The sequence below is a fragment of the Coptis chinensis genome, chromosome 1, assembly GCF_015680905.1.
Source record: "Coptis chinensis isolate HL-2020 chromosome 1, ASM1568090v1, whole genome shotgun sequence".
In the NCBI taxonomy this organism is placed as follows: Eukaryota; Viridiplantae; Streptophyta; class Magnoliopsida; order Ranunculales; family Ranunculaceae; genus Coptis; species Coptis chinensis.
Window position 1 is genome coordinate 9464530 of NC_141456.1, and position 24068 is coordinate 9488597.

The 24068-nt window shown below is 36.1% G+C and overlaps 4 protein-coding genes across 4 annotated transcripts; 3 read left to right on the forward strand and 1 right to left on the reverse strand.

Moving 5' to 3' along the window:
* The first annotated feature begins 270 nt into the window (after positions 1-270).
* LOC147521959 (uncharacterized) lies at positions 271-720 on the forward strand. The gene has a single exon (XM_086566815.1). The coding sequence runs from the start codon at positions 271-273 to the stop codon at positions 718-720; it is 450 nt and encodes a 149-aa protein (XP_086422941.1).
* A 1063-nt stretch (positions 721-1783) lies between these two features.
* Positions 1784-2383, forward strand: LOC147521960 (uncharacterized). Its single transcript, XM_086566827.1, has one exon. The coding sequence runs from the start codon at positions 1784-1786 to the stop codon at positions 2381-2383; it is 600 nt and encodes a 199-aa protein (XP_086422953.1).
* Positions 2384-3585: 1202 nt separating this feature from the next.
* On the reverse strand, positions 3586-8777 carry LOC147521961 (RHOMBOID-like protein 12, mitochondrial). The gene is made up of 8 exons (XM_086589763.1): positions 8518-8777; positions 7814-7928; positions 7456-7575; positions 6848-6958; positions 6153-6197; positions 4708-4812; positions 4573-4614; positions 3586-3962 (listed from the first exon to the last, which is right to left on the reverse strand). Exons 1-8 carry the CDS (start codon positions 8775-8777, stop codon positions 3873-3875), a joined length of 888 nt encoding a protein of 295 aa, XP_086445889.1. The 3' UTR covers positions 3586-3872.
* Positions 8778-8910: 133 nt separating this feature from the next.
* LOC147521962 (Mitochondrial transcription termination factor family protein) lies at positions 8911-11314 on the forward strand. The gene has a single exon (XM_086589748.1). The coding sequence runs from the start codon at positions 9003-9005 to the stop codon at positions 10440-10442; it is 1440 nt and encodes a 479-aa protein (XP_086445874.1). The 5' UTR covers positions 8911-9002; the 3' UTR covers positions 10443-11314.
* Positions 11315-24068: the final 12754 nt, after the last annotated feature.

Genomic DNA, 24068 nt, shown 5'->3' on the forward strand with positions numbered 1-24068 from the left:
TCTTTCATACTATGTAAAAGAAAAAAGGCATTTCTGGCCTTATGGCAATCAAAGTTGACATGTCAAAAGCTTTTGATAGAGTCAACTAGAACATTTTGATTGATATTTTGAACTCTCTGGGTATTGATCTACATTTGAGTTCTCTTGTATATAAGTGTATATCCTCACCTCAATTTTCTGTTCTTGTAAATGGTTCTCCTCAGGGTCACTTCAAATCTAAGAGAGGACTAAGACAGGGGGATCTCGTCTCCTATCCTTTTTATCTTAGGTATGGAAGTTCTTTCTAGACTCATAAACAAGCATGTTGCTGAAAACAACATTCATAGAATAAAGATTGTTAAGACTAGTGAACCCATTGCACATCTGCTCTTTGCAGATGATGCTTTCATCTTTTGTAGAGCTGATATTGGAGAAGCAAAGTCGGTTCTTGCTATTCTTAATGAATTCTGTAATATAACTGGACAAGAAATAAATTTTGACAAATCTGGTGTACATTTTAGCAAGAATATACACAGCTCTCTTATAGTGGACATTCAAAAGATCTTGAACATGAAAAAAATTGAGATAGGGGAAAAATACTTGGGATCCAAACTCTTCTTAGGGCAACCTAAGTCTGAAATTTTCAATGATATTATCAATAAAGTGAATAGGAGAATAGCTGGTTGGAAAAGCAATTTCCTCTTACCTATGGCTATTTCTGAAAAGATGAATTCTATCTAGAGAGATTTCTAGTGGGGAAAACAACATGATAAAATTACTCCTGCTATCTCAAAACTTGGTCTTTCATATGTCAATCTAAGAGAGCTGGTGGTCTTGGTATAAGAGACTCTAAACTAAATAATTTAGCTCATTTCACTAGAATTTTTTTGGCAAATCTTGACTAACCCAAATTCTTTGCTGGCTTCACAACTCAAAAGTAAGTATTTCCCTTATAATAAAAGACAAGGCACTTCATGGTTCTGGCAAAGTATGTTGCACATTCTACCCCTCATTAAAGATAATTCTACATGGCATGTTGGTACAGGTGACAATATAAATTTTTGGAATGACTCTTAGTTACCTAGGTTACCACATGGTAAAATTCCTGACACACACCCAGTAGATATAAATTTTACTTATGTATCACAATTGATAAATCCTGTTCTTATAACATGGAACTTAAATGTTGTTCATTCTATCTTTGATATAAACACTGCCATGCATGTAAATAATGTGTATCTTTCCCGTAGAAATTTGGTGGATTTTGTTCACTCGAATCTCACAAAAAAATATATCTATAGTGTAAAATCCATGTATCATAAACTTAGCATGCATATAGGTCATACTGGTAACCCAACTACCACCCTATCTTTCTGGAAAAATTCAAATTTACCAAGACAAGCTCTTCTAGCATGGAAGTTTTATAATGACATTACACCAACTAGGGAGCATCATGTATATAAAGGATAAGTCATGTTTACTGTGTGGAAATGCAAAAGAAAGTGTTTATCATCTTCTTCTTGTATGCCCTTTCACAAGAGCTTTATGGTTTCATACATCATGGTTATTTAAATTGAAAGCCTATCAGCACTACACCACAAAGAGTTGGATTGATCTTTGGTTTAAAACTCCAAAAGATTGGCCAATAGAGATTGAAAAGTGGACTAAGTTATGTTTATTGCTTTATTCCAATATATGGTTGGAGAGGTGCAACATCCTGCATCATAAGAATAAACCATCTCTTACTAGAATCTGTAAGCTCATCTATTTGTTCTTTGACAGTCAGAACAACCAACATCAGGAAATGACTTGTCAGAACTTAACTCTTCCTGCCCAATGGAAACCACCCCCACCTGAGTTCCTTAAATTAAATGTGGATGCCAATTTTAATGATAAACAAAATTCAGCAAGCTATGGTTATATATTGAGAGATCACCAAGGGAAATTTTTTGCTGTAGGTACAGCCACCAGCTGGTCAACAAGTGTAGAGGAATCAAAATATCGCGGACTACTCAGAGCTCTCAGATGGGGCTCAAACTATCAGTCCAACAATCTACTATTGAAAATGGATGCAAAGGTTGCAATAGATTACTTGGAAAACAATCCCTGCAATATAGCATGGCCAGCACAACTAATGCACTTGGATGCAGCTAGTCTTTTTGAACTTTTTAACTCTGTTAAAATAATCTATGTTCAAAGAAGTGGTAATACTGTAGCACATAAGCTAGCAGCTTATGCTTCATGTAACCCACAGTCCAATAACTGGACAAACGACTCTCCAACTTGGCTTATAAAGGCGTTGGAGGGGGATTATCAGTATGTACTACCAATTGATATAGCTCCAATATGGATGAAACAAATCCTAGAGCAAGGAAATGCTAATGTAACCTCTTGTTCATATTAATAATATTGCAAATGATTACCAAAACATATATATATATATATTTGGGGGAAACAGCAATTTGTAATTATCCAAGTCTAGTTTTGGGCTGGGCTTCTAACTCTATTAAAGTTTGGGTACTGTATTTCAAGTCTCGTTTAATTGGGTTTACTTCGTTTTGAATTTCACCTGACTCTATCAAAGATATGAAAAAATTATGAACTCCCAATGTGGTTGGTGGCTAATCGTTACATCTCTTAGTCATGTACTATTTGCATCTTGATCGTTTACATTGTGCAATCACGTAAAATTTAAATTACATGCAATTGAAAAAAAGAGGTGATAAGGTTTGGTTGATTTTGCATTAGCGAATCTGCGAGCAATTTTGGTGGTTTGCGTACGAGGTTTCGATTGTAACTCAGTTGGATCGGGCAAGTCCAGAAATATAAACCCAATTTAGGCACTAGGGCTTTGGGCTGGCATTTCTTTATTTATTGGTTTTGGGGTTCATTTTCCTGAACCTTAGTCAACTCGAGTCCAAAAGTTTACCGTTGCGTGGAATTCCAATTCCACCACCTCATTTTTGTTGGTGTTAGTTGGTAATAATAACGGGATCATTTAATTGGCCACTTAGCTTTACACCAGCATTTTAAGAGGGAATGGAGCACTCTCCAAACATTTCAAGGCAAGCCTGACGGGGTTGTCAACAGGCCAGACTTGGACTTGGCATGCCGTTCCCATGAATCACAATAGTTGTGATATGTACCTGGGTCAACCTTCTTGATTCTGACGGTACATATATATTTATATAACTCCAGACGATTCGTCTGTTGAAAAGTACAGTCCTGCTGCGTGGTGCTACCATGCTGGATATATTTGAAATACCAAAGAGGGGATATAACTTCAAATTTGGTGGTTCGCTTTTTAAGAAGACTCAGAAATGGTACAGCTATTCTTCCCATAAGTTCTAAACTATCCTCTATTGGCCTATTTCTTTAAATTCAATAAGAATATAAGAGTCAAGTGGAATGACTTGTTTTTTGCTTAGAGTCACCCCACATTCTTCTTCTTTGATCAGAATAGTATAAGCCAGATTGTGTAACTATGATGAATTAAACAAATGAAAGTTCATTCATGTAAAGCACTTGGGGATGTGGGGTGGTCAAAGGTTCCTCATCATCACTTCCTCAACCAAAGAATACATTGAGCATGATTAAAAGAAGGGATTTTAAATCGGAAAAAATGCAAGATTAGTAGATTAGGGTGCAAGGAAAGTGCCTCAAGAAGTTAAAAACCAGCATTTTTCCCGCTAAAAAGTATAAGCCATCCAGAATTACACTAAATATCCCGTGGCAAGCAACAACATTTTTAAAACTAGCAGGTCTAACAAAAGAAATGTAGATGCGTAAGCTGGCAACCCCAAGAAGTAGAAAATCTGAGGGAATCCAATTCACTTGGGTACATAATAAGGATTCACCTAGTAGAAGATATGAGTTATAAGCTCAACAAATCATCAAAATCGTCCTCTTCGGATCCGTGCCCATGCCAAGACAGCAACAGCGGCACCCCCCAAATGACCTGCGCCAGATACTCGACTGTCTTTCTGCAAAAAACATCAAATAGTTAAATCAGGTATTCTAAAGAGGAGGAAAGAAATGTCACCTCAAAATATCAGGTCCCAGAAATTTACATTCTAAATATTCCCGGGGCATTTTCAAATATTGGTTCTGTTGAAAACATTAGTTATCTGAGAAACGAAAGTCTATATCTCACATCCCTAAATATCAGGATTGGATGGGCAAAAAAAAGATCCATATTACCTTATAGATTTACACATCTATTTATTTTATTTTTTTCAATTGGATAGGGGTGTGTTAGTGACTTGGGTGTTTTGGAGTTTTTTACCTCAACTTTTGTTGTAGTTTCTCAAATTATTCCAACAAGTTCATGCATTCACTCATAAGCTCCTATACGTCTTTTTTTTCAATATAATTTACAATTTCACATCAACTGGAAAGACTTAGCAGTATATTAGATATTCTCAAACAAAATTAACTACCATTGGTTACTAGGCTTGATAGATGTTTTTAAGTAACCATTGCTTAAAAATCACTGTGTTCTAAAAAGTGCAACCATGAAATCCTACTCTTCCTTTCATCCTTTTTTCTTTTTAGGCCCCAACTACTCAAGGTTTTTACGCAATGAAAACATACCTCAGTCATCCTCTTCAGATCCGTTCCTATAATGAATGCTCCCTGATTGAATAAATCAGAAATAATCAGTAAGAAAGATGCATGAACTAGAATATGTTGTTTCATCTATAACCCAGAAATGTATGGGTAACTTACCACTAAAAATGCTGGAACTGGTATTACAAGCCAGAGGTAGATAACTTTTGTTGGAAAGAGAAATATATCCAGTAGCAGAATTGCATTAACCGCTCCACTTGCCCCCTACATGGATCAGAGTCTAATCAAACAAAGAATAACAGGATAACCAAGATGATATTCTTGATACCTTGAAGCCAGATTTTTTACCAACGTTAGGAGGTCTATTGGGTCCAGGGGCCCAAAATTTCAATGCCTGTCCGTCATCACAAATGTGTGTGTAACACTTTCTTCTTCATTCTCTCAACCAAAACCACAAAAATAGCACGCACATTTCTTTTAATTCTTCTTCTTCATTTTTCTCTCAACCAACCACCAATATCCCACACACCTTTCTTTTAATTCTTCTTCGTGACTTCCTTTTTTCTCTTCCTTCCTTGCCTCAACCTAACGTCGGTCTTCACCGCCCATCGCGGTTTTCTAGTTTCTAGGGTCATTGAGCAATTAGCAGATAATGTAATAACAAGCACAAGAATTCACACCGATGCATGCTAGTACAAGCATATATGCATGTCTATTGAAACATCTGTCATTATGCTATAAACAACTGAACAATGAATACATGTTCATTATTCAGAATGCAATGTGTGAAGGCTTAGCACAAAAAAAGTTGAAGAAAAAGGAGATTTTTATTTAGAATAAGGTATTGTGACATGAATATGAATGAAAAAAATCACAGGGACAATCCTTTTCTTTGCCACCAGTGAGAGAGTATATCCTTCCCTAAATTTATTCGAGTTCAACGTTACACTTTATTTATGACATAGTAACATATTCGCCAATGAATCAATTTAATACCAATGTAATGCCTCGAATATATTCATTCACTTTACTTGGTCTTTGTCAATGTCCCCATTATCAAAAACTTGGTGTTATATGATGTAGAACATTAGTGTGTTGCTAATGTTGAGGGCGCGCCCCTTAGTCGAGTCCAAGCCCATGGGCCGTGAGCCCACTAGTTTAGTTGCTACTTTATTGTTATTAGTATAAATAAGAGGCTTGTAGTTAGGGTTCCTCAGTGTTGAAGTTTATGAGTTGTGAGATTCAATAAAAGAGAGATTTTTAGGTCTTCTTTAATTTGTGTTTCAATTAAAGTATAGATTTTATTTAACTGAAGTTTCCGCCAGTCAAAATCTACATTATTATATACATGAATTTTACTCATAGATGTTGGTGTTACTAGCTTAACAACCAATGCAAAAACACTCTTTCGGAGTACAATCGAGGCTTGCTTCCATGTTGCATAGTTGTATGACAATATTACTATCAATGTCATTACTTCATTATATGTATGCCTCTGTATGCATGCACCAAAGTGCTACTACAAAATGGTAGGTACAATGCATAAAGCCATCTTCCAATAAAAGAAATAAACATGATAAATATAAAATTGATGGAATACTTACCAATCCTTCAACTTTTTTAGGGTCTTCATACCACATTCCTGAACCCTGGAAACCAAGCAATGCAAGAACAGTTCAAAATAAATATGCAGTGTTCGTAAGCAATAAAAAAATTATTTCAAAGTATAGGTGTCGAACCATCACTGACTCGACTTTCATCGAATCAATGCTACTTTCATAGTACATATATTCATCTTTTCACTTCAACGTCACCACATTAGATAAAATAATAATAAATTCACTTTAATTGTGTTCCGGCCGTATTAACAATATTATTTAAAAGTAAATAAATAAATCAATGTATAAGGAGTCTGCTATAAGTTTCAACTTGCACAGTGAAATCGGCCATTACTCATTAGCGTAGCTGTACTATTACAACTGTAATGATGGCATTTCCTTAAGACAATTGAAGCTTAATACCTTGTCGAGGTGATGTTATATAGCAAGTGGTGGTACAATTCAAATAATCATTCTGAAATTTATAATAAAAGTTTAAACCTAAAATTGAGATCAAAACTCTTGAGAGTTGTACTCAAGTTACTTAGAAATAGTGCCTGTGTATATCCTTGCTTGCACGAGCGGGTGTAACTATATCTTTGCTGCTGCGCATGCCTGTTTCCATGCCTTAGTATCCTAATTCCCAAAAGGTCAATTTTGTATAATATACATTAACTGAACCAAATATACCCAGGAAGTACCTTTGAGATTGGGGACATAAAGGCATGCTGTACCAAGTAGAATATAGAGCCACCAAGTGCCCCAGCTAGATACAACTTCAGCAAAAATTCTGGGCCAAGATATCTTCCAATCTGAAGTATTCGACAAAACAAAATACGAGTCCAAAGTCACAGATGGAACTAAGTAATATAAGCAGTTATGGTCAAGGAACGGGAGAACATAAGCGACAGACGGAAAGTACAATACTTTAAAATTTCAACTAATGAAGCTTGAGTGTCATCAGATGGTGAAGGCACTAGTTAACAGAATACAACCAAATGCCGATCAAATTCATGGAACTTATTACATTTCAAGGAAGATGAAGAGAATCTACTGAACTAAAGAGGTAGGCCTAGTTGACCATTAGAAAATGTTTACATTTTCAAATTATTTGTTTGAGTCCATAAAAGTGAATTTTCTAAAATGTTAAAGCATCAGCTTGAATGTAAATTATTTGTTTGAGTTTAAAAGAGAATTTACTAAAATGTTAAAGCATTAGCTTGTATGTTATAGTTTTCTTTGTCTTTAATGTTCTAATAGCCAGAATGTGAAAAACTTGAGTAAAAGATGTAAAGGTACATTTACATACCGATGATCCAAAGAAATAAAGGCCGATCATGTTAGACAAAAGATGCCCCACATCAATATGACTGAATGCCGAAGTGATCATTGTATGCACGCGTCCATTGCGAACGTTTTCTACTGAAATCTGCTCCAGAGTCCAGAGACATCAGTAAGTTAGCACTTGTAAGAGATTGAATGTATGATGTTATGGGATCAAACTCATTCAAAACAACTTAAGGGTCCTATAGAAAATAAATTGGACTATTTTTTTTATTACCTCACTAGGTTTTTTATTTATTTTTCACTGAATCCCAATAGCAATAATATATTAAAGATGAATTAAACCACATTTCTGTGCAATAGATAGTTAAAGTATGACAGACCATAAAGTGCTTCCTCATAAATGAAGTATCCAGATATCTCCATAACATAAAAACTGCAACATTAGCGGAGATCAGTCCCAAAACAACATTGTCAGCCGTTGGAATTGATGATCTCCTGCAAATAGGAAGAACAGATTACGTAAAAGGAATTAGTAATATGACTTTCTATACTTTGACGGGCATAGTAGCCCTCATCTGGATAAGGTAACCTTTTTATAAACCCAAGAGGGCAAAATTGACATACTAATACGGAGTTGAAACAAATTGTGAAACTAATCATGAATTCATCCATCTCTGGGTACATAGGGTTTAGCGTTGTAACCGGTTTTGGTCGATTGGGCTTTCACATGTCAAATCACTACCACCGAGAAAAGTGATGGAAATGGTGCACATTTTCCAAAAGTTTGCTGCGAACACTTCGAGACCAAAATAAGAGATCTTCACTACCATCTACACAAACCTCCTCTCATTCTCTGGGATTACTTTAGTACAATTGCACTTTCCTCCAATCCAGTAAATCATGCAAGGACATAGCATGTGCAGGTTTTGGACTAGCACTTGCAAATGTCTTGACAAAAGGCTTATTATGTTTAACAATTAAAAATCAAGTAGATGTCTAACCATAAATCATAAGTTGCAATGCTAGTCTAAAAATAAAACAAGTATAGCCTAAATAAATAACATGAAGAGCTGAAACGCATTACCAATTATATCTTGGAGTATTATAACGATGAACTTGATAACCCCTTCTTTGTAACTGGCTTCTCATAAAAAGCACATGATCAATGAACTTTTTACTTTGATTCCTTAAATGGGCATTTGCAAGAAACCCATGATAAGACCTCCATGAGTTAAAACTATGTTTTAAGGTTGTTTGAGTAATAGAACCAACAACAATGCTCTTGCAAATATGTTTTACTGGAATTTGAGAGAGAAGTTTGTAAGGAAGGTAAAGTTTCTGCATTGTGGTGTGGTAAAGGTTAAATCTTTGAAAGAGGGAGTGAGGTTATGAAGAGTGCCCAACTGCCCAAGCATGCATTTGGCGTTCATCTTCTTGTCCTCTATGGGTATTTAGTCCGTTAAAACTGTGGATGTGCATCTCAAGGTTATTGGGCTTTTTTTTCACAGTGCGAAATGGGCCAATAGTTGACCGTTAAAGCTTAAAATTTCAGAAGCTTTATTATTATCAATGGCAACTAAGTTGTTATTACCCAAACTAATTTCCCATCCCTCAATTTCAACTTTCCAGCTGTCCTCAAATTACCAAACACAAAAATTTCGATACTTTTCAAGAAAACTCTCACCACAATTCACAGAAACACCAAATTACAGACAAAGAATATTACTTGCAAGTCTTTTACAGAGGTATGGTTTTCCACCAACTAATGTTAATGATTTTCTAGAAAAGAATAAATTTCTGTTGAATTTTAGTTTACTAGATGTAGAAAAATCTCTGGGCATTCTTTTATCATTCAAGTTAACTCAGAAATCACTAGTTTCTGTATTGACATCTTGTCCTGGAGTTTTAGAACTTGGGTTTTTGAAGAAATGGGAAAATGGGTTTTCAGAGTTGGGAGTTTCTAATGTTTCTACAATGTTAATACAAAGTGTACTTGAACATAGTAGGAAACTTCATATTGAGCCTAGTGATGTTTGTATGTGTTTACGCGGTTTAAAGGGTTTGGGTTTTAGTGATGAGACTGTTGTTAAGATTTTAGAGGGATTTCCTAGAGTGATTACTATGAGGTTGAGGGATGTAGAGGGCAGGATTGAGTTTTTGAAGGGGTTACGGATTTCATGGCGAGAGATTGATGGTATTTGTTATTCGTTTCCGTTGGTTTTAGGATTAGGCGTGGAAAAAAGGTTGAAGCCACTGTTTAAAGAATTTGGAAGTTTGGGGTTTGATGGTAATGTAGTTAGAAATGAGATCATTGTGAATCCAGAAATTCTCGGTATGGAAGTTGGGGAGCTGTCTCGATGTTTAGAACTTCTGAAGGGTTTAAAATGTCGGGCACCGATTGAGGAGAAAATTTTAGAGAAAGGGTATTTCAGAGCTGGCTTTGAAGTGAAACGAAGAGTAGATTGCCTATGCAGGCATGGGATGATTCTTAGAGAAGCTTTTAAGGTAGTGCAGAGAGAGCCGAGGGTGATATTATATGATGTAGAGGATATAGAAAAGAAGATTGAGTTTTTGAAACATAAGATGGGATTTGGTGTGGGTTGCCTCAACGGAGTTCCAGAGTATTTAGGTGTGAATTTTGATAAACAGATTGTTCTTCGACACAATGTCCTCGAGTATTTGAGGTCGAAAGGTGGACTTGGTTGTGAAGTGGGGCTGCGGGGTATGATAAAGCCTAGCAGGCTTCGATTCTACAACCTTTATGTCAAGCCATATCCAGAGTGTGAGGAGATCTTTGGAAGATTCTCAAAAGACAAAGAAGTTAGACCCCGACATCCTGGTGGATTGTGGAAGCTGTTCAAGCCACCAAAGTATCCTGACACCGAAGAGGATATAAGAAATATGAAGTTATTTATGGAGTCTATTTCTGATCCATTGGAGGCTGTTCTTCCACATTTCCATGAGCAGAAACATGAGCAGCGTGAATTGGTTGGAAAAAATCAGCAATAGGTTAAAACCTTCATTTTGTCCTGATGAACTGCATCTTCTTTCGTTTTAAAGTAAGGTCAAGATTGTTGCTGTTAAAATACCCTCCATGGTATCATTAACCAGCCAACCGAACTTATAATGGAATTACTTTGTATACTTGATAAAGAAGTTTGCCTTGCATGCAGAGGGTATTTGATCACCTCCACTAAACCTTTGTTGTATTGCTTGTGAACAAAAAACCATTGCTGTATAGCTTGTGAACAAGAGAATTTTAACTCCTGAAGACCTAAATAGCTGCAACTGTGGTTTATGGTTCGGGCAATAATGGTGCAAACTAAGCACATCTCCTGTTTTGGAGTTGAATGTCAATGGATGGCACAACAGAGCAATGCTCTTGGTATGTGCAATAGGTCCCTGTTGTACTTAGCAAACAGGGCGAAATAGAGAGAAAGAAGAAAGAAAAGAAAAAAAGTTTAGTGATTCTGCTTGTTCAACTCGCTATTGTACTGGGAGGAATATATGAAATAGATTGTAAGAATGTGAAAGGGGTCTGCAAGTTGGAGTTGACGTGGTTGGGCCTGTGAAATTGTGATCCCTCTCCTCCTGTCAATATCTGGAACTCATGCAAGGTCTTGAAATTTACAGTTACTTTCTAACTGTTTCCATGCCTTATGGATTTGTATCGTAGATCCTTTAAACTTCCTTTACAAGCTCTGCTGGTATATATTACCAGTGAATCTTGATTGATTCCGAAATGTACTTTAAACTCAAAATTTTCTGCAATGTAGTTAACGCTACTTCTTAATTTCTTTAGATTTTCTACATGACATCTCTAGTATGTCTATTGATAATCCTTATTTATCAATAAAGAGATTAATAGGTAACTTCTGCCATATTCTTCTTGTTCAGACTATACTTGTTTGATTTTGGTTCTGAATTCTGTCTGTGATACCCTACTTCTTTCTTATCTCACTTTGGATTGTAGTCCTTATGCTATTGCTATGTATGTCTGCTAGATTATGTATGACTGTTTCTACACTATAATGTGTAATTTACTTTACAAGAACTCAGGGAAAGTTAGAAAATTCTATCCAATTTATGTTTGTTTTTAATCTGAGTTAGGTTGTGTTTGCGCTGCATTGCTTAAAACTTTAAGCTGCTTTCCGTTAAAATTTGTAGCTTATGTACATTATAAATCTTAATTTTAGTTCCAAGATATGCTAAACATTCGAGTTTAATAAGTTAAAAAGTAACACAGTTTTTTCCATGCTCTATGCTTTCTTTGTACGCCTCCAAAGCACGGACATGTCTAAAATTCAACTGTGTCCGCGTCGGACACAGACACAGACGCAGCTTGGACAGGTATCCAATGCGGCACGTGTGTGTCCCACATGCTAGGGTAGTTTGGACACGGTTTGGACACGGACTCCAACATGACTTGTATAGTTATGTGAGATGTCTTTATTTCTCCTTTTGTTGTAACTATGTTTATGAATTTTGAATTGATATGATATGACCTAAAATCTAATATTACATCAACAAAAATATATATTAAAGTATCATTTAATATCTGCGTCCTTGCCGTCTCCACGTCCTATTTATTTAGGATATGATCTTGTCACGGTGTTGGTGTCAGTGTCGGTGCTTCATAGTTGTATGCTTATTATTTTGCATGTCTGAATTAGTAGGGGAGATTGTTTAATGTAGTTTATTCTTACTTAAATTACAACCCTTAGTGAGAATAGGGCATCCGTCTTCTCCAACTGTAGTTTTGGAAAGGATGTAAATTGGAGTGCATGTACTCTTTTAATAAGTTAATATAGATAGACATCCAGCACTGTAAAGTCTGTTCTATAATAAGGTTGCATGGAGTTCAGTTGGCACAATCGACCATCCCCTAGTCCGCAGTGAGCCACCAATTAATAGTGAAATGCCATAAACTGGCCCGCTAGCCCTCCTAAAGTGTAGTAACCTCATTTTAACATTTGTGCTTGGTGTACCATTTTTTTTTTTTTTAGTTTAGTAAATAGAGTTGCACTTGTTTTAAGTTAGTTAGGTGTTTATACTAATAAAACATTTCATGTTCTAAACAGGGCTGTTGAGCTATTCTGCCATTGAATATTTTTACTGAAAACAAAATTTATGGACCAAAGAAGCATTGTATGTGGAATGGAAAATCTCAGAAGAATCAAGAATGTGGAATTGTTCCAAAACTTTGGGGGCCCAAGGCTTTTAAGGCTTGGCCACTGGGCCTTTGGACCGCTAAAATGGTCACCACTCTAGCTGCTAGTGGAAATAATTGAGATGCCACGACTCTATCAATCAACAGCTGCAAGCATGGCCCCTGACTACATAATAATAGTAATGTAGTAATGTATACCTAGTTGACAGTGCCGGCAGGGGATGTGCTACAAGCCTACAACTTACAACCATTATATCAATCTCATTGACAATAAGAATCTAAAGATGAGAATTGCTCAACTACGATTAAAGAACCTGATGACTCGTGAGTTGTCACCTGGGGATGAGATGCAACACGAGGGAAGAACGAGCAACTGTGAAGCTGGTCCAGAGAAACAGATGGTTTCCAATGTGGTCTTGGTGTTGCTGTTGGTTGCTTGGAGCTGGTAGAGTTCATGTCGAAACTACCATATATTTACAGCTTATATTTGTTTTAATTGTTCTAATTTCATCTCTTTTTCTTGTTTTTAGCTTGATGTTAATTGTTATGATGGTAAGAATTTACCTATTAATTAATACAATCAGGCAGTTTTTAGGAAAAAAAAACTTGAACATTTAAACCTTGTAATAGTGATTGTCTTCGTATGATCTTATCTAACCAAATTTATTTCCAAAAGAATGGTCGCGCTACAAGAATTAGTATGTTACATTATGCTTAAATTTCAAATTTTCATTTCATTAGGATGGTTACTCTTGCAAAGTTAGATCCAGGCCAACTACGACCATTTGGCGTCATTCATACGTGTACGATACAAATTAGTGTGAAGGATCAAAACCCAATGTTTCACCGTCATTCCAAAATAGATAAGAGATGGTTTCTATGGGAAAACAATACCAACTGATACCCACTAATATAGTTTATATTTGGACAATCTACCATTCCAATAAAACTTTTAATTTTTCACTACAACCAACAACCATAAGTTTAAGTATGAGCGCGTGGTTACTGTAGAAAAATAGTAAACTGCAATTTCGCGGTTATTGTAGAAAAATAGAAACTCACAAATTTAGGCATGAGCGCGGACGCGCTCTCCGCAAGGCCAATTCGAGCGCACGCGCCCTCTTATTTTCCCAGCTCAAAAGTCTAGTAACTTTGTTTCGTGAGAGGCTGAAAAAAAATTATCTTCTTTTTCACGACAAGGGCACGCACGTGCTTTGGGCAAGGCCAATCTGAGCGCGTGCACGCTCAGACTTCTTCACACGAACAGTACCAGTTTCTCTCATCTTCCTCATCCTTTATGTGAGGGATAACTCCAACAATCTCCCCCTCCAGAACAGTGAAGGGGGATACCTCCCTGCATTCCCAAATCAACAGGAGGAGTGTGCTACCAATTCGGCGGTGGCACAACAAACATCAAACTTACATTTCGATAAGATTTTGGTCATTATATCCGACCCGTTCTTGTCGGTGTGGATCTTCTCAATACACAAATGCTTGTCTTCGAGAACTTCTCTAATCCAATGATAACGCACATGTATGTGCTTGGATTTAGAATGAAAACTATGATTCTTACTCAGATGGATGGCGCTTTGACTGTCACATAGAACTACAAACTGTTTCTGTTTTAGCCCTAGTTCATCGAATAACATCTTCATCCATAGCATCTGTTTGCAACACTCAGTGGCTGAAATATACTCGGCTTCTGTAGTGGAGAGGGCAACACACTTTTGTAACTTAGATTGCCAAGAAACTGCTCCCCCTGCAAAAGTAAACAGATAACCGGAGGTGGACTTCATAGAGTCAACATCACCTGCCATGTTTGTATCAGAGTAGCCTTCAAGCAACGTCTTACTTCCACCAAAATACAAACACGCTTTGGAAGTGCCCTTGATATATCTCAATATCCACTTAACACCTTTCCAATGCTCTTTACCCGGATTTGACAAAAAACGGCTTACAACACCAATGGTGAAAACAATATCCGGTCTTGTACATACCATTACATACATCAAGCTGCTCACTGCGGATGGATAAAGAATCTTTTTCATTTGACTCTGCTCATGCTCACCCTTTGGACACATATCTTTGGTCATGCGGAATTGGCCACCAAACAGACAACTGACTGGCTTCGCTTGATCTATGTTGAATCTCTTCAACACCTTGTCAATGTAGTTTTCTTGAAAAAACCACAACTTCTCACTCATTCTGTCACGAGTGATCTGCATCCCAAGTATTTACTTTGCTTGACCCAAATCCTTCATCTCAAAGGACTTACTCAAGTCTTTCTTCAGGTTAGATATCTTGTTGATATTCTGACCAACTATCAATATATCATCCACATACAACAAAAGCACTATGAAATCCTAATCTGAAAATTTCTAAACAAACACACAATGATCGAAAGCAGACTTCATGTAGCCATGTTTCACCATAAAGGAATCAAACTTTATATACCACTGTCTCGATGCCTGTTTCAACCCATATAAACTTTTTATCAGTTTGCATACTAAGTGCTCCTTACCTTTGATCTCAAACCCCTTTGGCTGGTCCATGTAGACATCTTTTTCAAGGTCTCCATGAAGAAAAATTGTCTTGACATCTAGTTGCTCAACCTCTAGGTTCATACTTGCGGTAAGACCTAATACCACTCAGATAGAAGTCATATTAACTATAGGAGAGAAAATTTCATCAAAGTCAATACCTTTCCTTTGACCGAATCCCTTTACAACAAGGTGAGCTTTGTGCCTTGGATGTGGATTATTCTCCTCATGCTTGACTTTGTAGATCCACTTATTTTTAAGAACTTTTATTCCTTTCGGTTTCTCAACTAAGTCATAAGTGTGATTCTTATGCAAAGAATTCATCTCATCATGCATGGCCTTTAACCACTTATCTTTGTCTGTACCTTTAAGAGCTTCTTAATAGTACATAGCTTGTCCACCATCAGATAGTAAAACATTCGTATGTAGTGGATACCTAGTTGAAGTTTATCTTTCTTTGTCAGACCTCCTTATCTCATCTTCTTGTGGCTTAGGAGGATGCATTTCTGCTTGCTCAGGTGGTAGTTCATGCATTTTAATCGCATCTTCTATATCAATAGGTTATATCCCATCATGAGCAATAAGATTATCTTCATGAGCTTCAAACCCATGGTTCCTGCATTCTTAATGCCTTCTACACGTTCCACTGTAGGAACTTTTGGTTTTGAATCAACAAGATTAGTGAAAGCTTCTAGCTTCTCACCATCCTCAAAGTCTGCTATGGTTTGGTCTTTTAAGAACACAACATCTCGACTTCGGATTACCTTTTGTTGATCGGATCATAAAGTTTGTAGCCAAACTTCTCATCCCCATAACCCAGAAAAATGCATTGCTTGGATGTGTCATCAAGCTTGGATCTCTCATCTTTGAGAATATGAACAGATGCCCTTCACCCAAATACCATAAAGTATCCATAATCAACATCTCTGTCTGACCATACTCTCCTTGGATAATCACTATTTAGAGGTTTCGAACGCGGTATGTTAATCACATGTACAGCTGTGCGCATTGCTTCTACCTAGTAACTTATAGATAACTTAAAATGAGATAACATGCATCTCATCCTCTCTACAATGGTCTGGTTCATCCTCTCGACTATATCATTGTGTTACAGAGTCTTGGGAATGGTCTGCTTATGACGAATCCCATGACTTTTGCAATACTCTTAAATGGCCCAATGTACTCACCCTCATTATCTGAGCAAATACACTTCAAAGGCTTCCCTGTCTCTTTTTCCACCATGCTATGGAAAGTCTTGAACACGCCAAGTACTTCATCCTTGGTCTTCAGACTATATGCTCATATCTTTATTGACGTATCATCAATGAAAGTCAAGAAGTACAAAGCTCCCCCGTGGGACTTCACTTTCATAGAACAACATAAATATGTGTGTACAAGCTCAAGGACATTGTCCTTTCTGTGAGAGGGGAATCTTTGGAAAGACACCATGTGTTGCTTTCTAACCAAACAATGAGTACATCTATTTAAATGCGTACCTTTAATGTTTGGCAAGGTTTTTGCTTGGCAAAAACTTTCATGCATTTTTCTCCCATATAACACAGTTTTTTATGTCATAGTTCGGAGGAAGCTTCTTCTTGTGCCGCATTCAACTTTGCTTTACACAAACTAGCTTGTGTCTTGTAAAGCAAGCAAGTTTTTTTTCCCTTTGGCTACTACAATGGAACATTTGCTCAATTTCCATATCTCATTACCAAACGAGTTTTAAAAACCATCATCATTTAACAAACCATCATCATTTAACCATCGGAAATTAGACTTTGCCAAATGTCAGGGACATGTCTTATATCCTTGAGTGTCAAGGTATAGCCGACATTGGTTTCTACATGAACATCACCAATGCCTACAATCTTCGAGACTTCATTGTTGCCCATTTTTACCTCATCAAAATCACCCGATTTGTAGGTAGTGAAGAAACTCTTCTGGGGTGTGACGTGGTAGAAAACACCTATATATATCACTCACTCTGTACCTTGGCATGAAATGCTCAAGCATAACTTGTCACCATCTGACACAATTCCTATTTCACCTTCTAAAGCTATGACAGTGGCGTCTTGACTGGTGGTGCTTTCTTTTAACTCAAACTTGTCTTCATGTACGGTACTAGTCTTCTCATCCCTCTTCAATTATATGCATTCATACTTTAAGTGGTCATGGATATCGCAATGATTACACAACAAGTCTTTCTTAGGAGGTTTGCTTGCGCTCATAGATTTTCTTTTGTCATCACCTCTAGAATGAGATGGTTTTCTGCTTTTGCCTCTCTTTGAGTGACAAGAGCTATTCTGTGCGTCATTTCTTGTCTTCTCATAAAAGTATTCTAATGTCTTCCAGAGGCTGAAAGAGGTGGTCTCTTGGGATACAATGCGGATTACATTGTTATCAATCCATTGTCTAATGCACCCAATCGCTTTTTCTTCAAGCGTCTTCCACTCAACCGCAGCAATTGGGTCTGGTTTTACTCCTCCATTCTCAATGGGTTGTGCCAAGTCCTTGAAATATAGCAAATTTTCTATCCTAGCTTTCCAAATAGTTATCTCTATTTAGACTAGTTATGCGAGTGTGTACATAATGGTCCATCTCCACAAGCTATTTCAACTCAAATCTTTTATTAGAAATTATTTTGTCAAACACCTTCTTCTGAGCAAGATTTGGATAACAACCTTGTTGGGCTTAATCCAACCTAGCACCGATACCACTTGTTGGGGAAAACAATATCAATTTATCCACACTAAGATAGCTTGCACTTTGACAATTTGCTACTACAATAAAAAATATAATCTTTCACTACAACCAACAATCACAATCCTAAACTATGGATATAACTATCACTAATATGCAATAGAAATATAAAGCAAGTAAAATATACCACAACACAAAGATATACTATGATTCGGTCAATGATACCTACTTCCACAAGAGCTAATCATTTTATAAATATGGGAAGGAAGATTACAATCACTTTTCCCAAGTCTCTCCACCTTACTAATTCACTCCTCTCTTCTTACAAGTTTTTCTCTTTGCAAGAGGTTTATCTCAATTTTGATTGCTCTCAAAATTGGGTTTCTATTCAAGACTTACGTTTTCCAAAACCTTACTTCTATTTTTATAGTAAACTGTAATTTCGCGATTACTGTAGAAAAATAGAAACTGACAAGTTTAGGTATGGCGGACGCGCTTTTGGCCATGCCAATTCGAAGTCTTGTGCGCGCGTGCGCGCGCGCCCTCTTATTTTCTCAACTCAAAAGTCCAATAACTTTGTTCTGTGAGAGGTTGAAAAAAATAATTATCTTCTTTTTCACGGCAAGGGCAAAACCAATCTAAGTGCGTACGCGCACAGACTTCTTCACACGAACAGTACTAATTTCTCTTCTCTTTCTCATATGAGGGATAACTCCAACACTTCAATTTCTCTTCATTAAATTGATACAATTTGAGGTCCAAATAATCATATGTAGTTGGGATAATTCCATCCATAGCCATATATATGTTTCGTTGTTCATGTATTGTTAGTTTATTAGACCCAATGTCAGAAACATTAAATTGATACAATTTGAGGTCCAAATAATCATATGTTACTTTCGTGAGCTACTTTCGTGCAATGTAGTTAAACCCAAGGAATTTATAGATTCCATATAATTTACTTTATACAAGGTTTAATGTTTTATATACATTTTTTTCGAGTTTGAGCTCGAGTTCGAGTTCAAACATAGCCATATATATATAAGAGACATAGCTTCAATATTAAGACATAATCGTTTGTATATGTATGTATTGTTAGTTTATTACCCCTTAATGTGTAGGGATACTTTGCTCTTAACTTGGATCCATGCCTTAAATCCTTAAGGTATATTGGATATCCAGTTTTAATTAATTTATAGTCAAGACTCGAGACAAGTTGGTATGTAAAATGCGAAATATGCAAGAAATATTCTATTCATTTTACTGAAAAGTCAAAACTATTGGGCAATGTTTTTCTTCCTATTTGAGCTATTTTACTCGAAACTATTGGCGCCAAAAAGATATTAAATCCCGAATTGAATTCGCAGCAAGGAAAACATTTTTACCACACTTCGTCATTTATTTTGTTTTTGGTGTGGTAAAGAGTAAAGACTGATGAAGATATGGAAGGATTCAGCGAAAAACAAAAAAGGACGAAGATATGGAAGGATTTTGGGAGTGGCAAGATGCTCTGAAAAATATTGAATTCAAACCTCAATCATCACCATCTTTATTGACTTGATTTTCTGCTTTGATGAATCATATCTCACCAGTCACCACTGTTGCTACCCAGGACAGCGGAGTGGAATGGAGCTAAAAAAAGTACAGGCAAGTAAAATCAAGTATATTCTATTGTCCTTTTTGATATTATTTGGGGTCCACTTTGACACAAGTCCAAAGTTTTTCTTCGCGTCAAAAGATACCAGATTAGCTGACACGTGACCCGTCTCTGATGCACTCAGCTGGCATTTGACGCAATGACAGCATAGTCCAAGAGGACCTGAGGAATGCAGAATATTCAACCGGACCAGAGAAAGCATTTCAAATGACAAATGTTCAGGTCTATTGTCTATACCTCCATCCATACGTACGCGTGTTACACACGTACACCCAATCTGTTTCCACTAACAAAGAGCACCCGGGTCTAAATTTCAGTTCTGTTCCGTGGCAAACTTTAGAATCATATCAAATGCGCCTAAATATATATCAATTTTTTTTGGTAACTCCAAATATATATCAATTTGTTCCAGAGATTAAGAGCCAATGCAAGGATTAACAGTTACTTACTTGGCTAACGTATATTAACTATTATTGTAAGGGACATTCTATCAAGCACGTGGTGTGGCCGCAGTCCAAACACACAATGACTCTACTAAATCGGCTCCAAAAACACAAACACTCATCCACTTTTAAAAATCATAATAACATCAATGACTAGTTACTCGATTTTATCTCGTGCCAACATCACTTATTATTCACATTATTGTTAGCATTAACATTAGGCCTCTACCTGCCGTAATATCCAAATCATTATAGTATTTTTTACCATCGTTAGATCATATGCCTGCTCAAACAACTTAACACCTAAAACTATTACATATGTGCTCATTTTAACTACACATTTTTCCAAACCATCACACTTGTCATACTAGATGTTCGCCCTCAATACCTATAAAAATCACCCTCATAACTATATTGCTTTTGATTTCAGCACACTTGATTATAGTCTCACTTATACAATATTGGATATGTCGTTATTTTTTTATTCATGAAGAACAGTTATTTCCAGCCACCAAAATTATTCCATTTCTTTATCCTAAATTAGAGCTAAATCTTAAATTATTTGTGTAATGTCATGTTAATCCCAAAAAATAAAATCAAACATTTACAATTATTGAGACATTGATTAAACATACTTACAGACTTAATAAAAATCTAATTATTTTTTTTTGTTGATAAAAAACTTTCTAAACCTATCTCGAATCGTCCTTGAACAAATCCATGCTTGACTAGCTATTAGCTTATCTCGTGTGTCAAGTTTAAAAATATTATAAAGCTCAAAGGACAACGAGCTGAACATACTTAAGTTTGATCCAATAGCTAGGCTTCAGGACTTGATCACGAAATCACTAAATGAATAGAGTTTAATCACGCTGTTGTTGTAAGTTGATGTTGGTGGAATTCGACTTCCAGACTTTTTATATTATCACCCACAAATTTTACCGACTTCGTTAGTCGGCACCTGCTGTATTTGCTTAGTGGTCCATTAGTCCATCACAATAAAAATCAAATTAGTAATATACTACCTACCAAATTAATAAGAGAATCATCATAAATTGACAACATTAGTCCCAACTCCCAACAGGCAGCTCAGCTTCGTGCCGCTGTAAAACAAAAGTGTTTAATAAAACGAGGGGTTGGGATCAGTGAGAAAAGGAAGGGAGGGAGGGAGTGTCTCCTTTACAGACTCTAGGGACCACATACATATATATGTATATATACACAACAATCAACAAAGTATTCAAGCAGCACATCTTTGTTGACGTGGACGTATCAGTACACAAAATCGCATTCGTACCGTTAAAATCACTGACATGGAGGGCGGCGCCGTAACATGCCTTCACTGCTTCTGCCTCTGCCGCTGCTACCGCTGCTGAGCTGGGGTCTATATCTTTCTTTCCAACAGTAAAACCTACATTACACTCCACGTTACAAAATCGTGACAATCACGTGGGGAATTCAATACGTAGTTCAGCTTTTTGACTTCCACGTGTTTAATCCACGGCGTCCAAAGTTACTGTTGTTTGTAACGTAGCTGTGTGTAAGACTTTGGTTTTTCTGCGTGAAGTGGCGGGATGTTTTTAACTTTTTTTTATGAGCTGTGATGAGTCTGTAAGTCTGTAACCGTAGTAGGAGAAAAGTCGGAAGAATCAAGAATGGCGTGGTTGGAAAACAAATGCAGATGCTGCACCTTTATTACTGTTATATTGCTTGGACGTATTAATGGTTGCAGAGCGTTACATTCCACAAGAAGCTCTTTGCTTACTCTCATTATTCACTGTGATTAGCATTTGTAACTCCAACGTAACGCTCCAAGTATTCCATTGAGTTTCATTTTTGGCACTGTTATTGTAACGTGAAGGGTCATTTTGCCATTGTAATCCGTTTTTTTTTCATTTTTGAACCATTTAAGTATTTAACCCCATCTGAAAAATGGTGAAATTACAAGTTAATCGGCATGCGTAAAAGTGTCTTCCTGTCTAAGCATGCTTGCGATTTTGTTGCAACTTGGAGAATCTGAACCAAAAAATCATTGAAGGCTTGAAGCCAATCATTTTCTATATGATAACAAACAAATATAAAAAAATAAACTGATAACATCATTACGTAATTAAAAAAACTTCACGAACAAAAATACAATAAAATAATTTAAATGGAAGTTGTATAACAATTGAGCTATAAATAAACTTATGTCCTTCTGCAATGTGCAAACCTGAAGCACGTTTACAGTTAAATGATTTAAATTATTATACATGTCACCATTCTTGTTTTACAATTAGCACACAATTATATTGAAAAATTGATTTCTTAATAAAAATTGATACCTGCATGGACACGTAGGAGACATGTATATAGTCGGATCCTAGAATTTTCCTTGCGAGATATGGCACTTATGACATATGTATATGCCAGTCCAATTCATCCTACAGACCTACAGTTAACCATGCAAAATGATAACCGCAGGGAAGCTAAACTCTTTCTTAGGTTTTCCTAAATTACTCAATTAAAGTTAGGTATGAATGTAGTTTTTCACACTTATTGAGCTCCTTTTTTTAGTTGGGTCTCAAATGTATCACTCATTCTTAAGCTGTCCTTAATTAATCGATTAAAGTCTAAAGGTAGTTTTTCACATGTATTGAGTTTATAATTTTTTGTCTCGAATGTATCAAAAAGTTTAATATTGCGCCATCCATTTGTGATTTGTTCAACTCACTCGTCGGAAGCATAAAATCTAACAATTAGTATTTCTTTCCCTTGTCTTGAGTATCTAGAAGTCTGTAGCTTGCCTAATACTAAGTCAAATGGAAATTATTATCTAATAATGCATCAAAATGCTAACCCGCCAATGTTATTACCATTAATTTATCTATATATATAATCAGTTTTAGTGATATGACATATAGTGTGTACCCAGTATGAATGGTGGGTATAAAAAATTTACCTATACACCTCACATAATGGCGACTATAATTTTAGTTCAACATTTCTACCGGGCACTCACAATAGTGGTTAGAACAATGTGTCCCAACCAAAATTATTTTAAGTTATATTTTGAAGAAATTAGTTTATACAGTTACTATTATATCATATTATTTTGGGTGATGAACAAGATGTAAAAAAAGGCTAAAATGGAGAGAGAAAGAAAAACTAATTTGGCATACGCCTTTGAGAGTGGCTGTTAGAATTTTTATTTATATTTTTTGACTTTTTTCACACCCATGTCAATAGTAGCTAAGAGTTATGATTTATTTAGTTATTTTATTTTATTTTCATTTTCTATACGCCTATGGTATTGGCAGGTGCAATAAAAACCATTTGACTTGGCCTAATTAATATTTTCATTTCGTAATAGCATTTTAATGCGGTCATAGCATTGAATTGAATATCCAATTTGCTATAAACTACACACAAGTGGAGACGAGCATTAACGTGCGCAACTAAAAAAGAAGGGCCAAAAATAAAGTGGTGTTAGGTCTAGATTTAGCATGTGTTAGCCTTTTTTTAAATTACTTGTGCTTGTTGATTTTCGATACAATATACATTTAGATATTATATGACGAGACTACAAAAATAGAAGATTTATGTATCAATTATCGTTGGCTTAGATTTTGCAAGCTGTTGCTTTTCTAATTTAGTGAGACCGGGTGAAACGTGCCCGGAAGAAATTGGGCTTGGAACGCTAATAAGAGAAAAACTGTTGAGAGCAAAAAAATCACTCAATTATTTGAAGTATAACCAATGCAGGCAAAAGAATTACTTTGACTAGATATTTTATTTCCGTGGGCCTTGGGCCTAGACGCACAAATTAGAAGTAAATATTAGTCTTACGGTTTATGCAAGATTCAAGAGAACTTGATATATGTCTAGACATGAAAGGATAGCATAAGGGTCTAACACCTTTTTCATTTGAATGAATAATTTGTTCAGATTTTGGTGCCCCCATTCACTTTTAATTAATTACGACGAATAATCAATAGATATTGATTTTGACTTAATAATATTTATTTAATGGTACGTGAAAAATAAATCGAATAAAAATTAGATAACTTCAAAACCTACAAGTAAGTAATTCTAGAAAATTTGGTTTTTCACGCTAACATATATAGCTATGACAAGATTAAATAA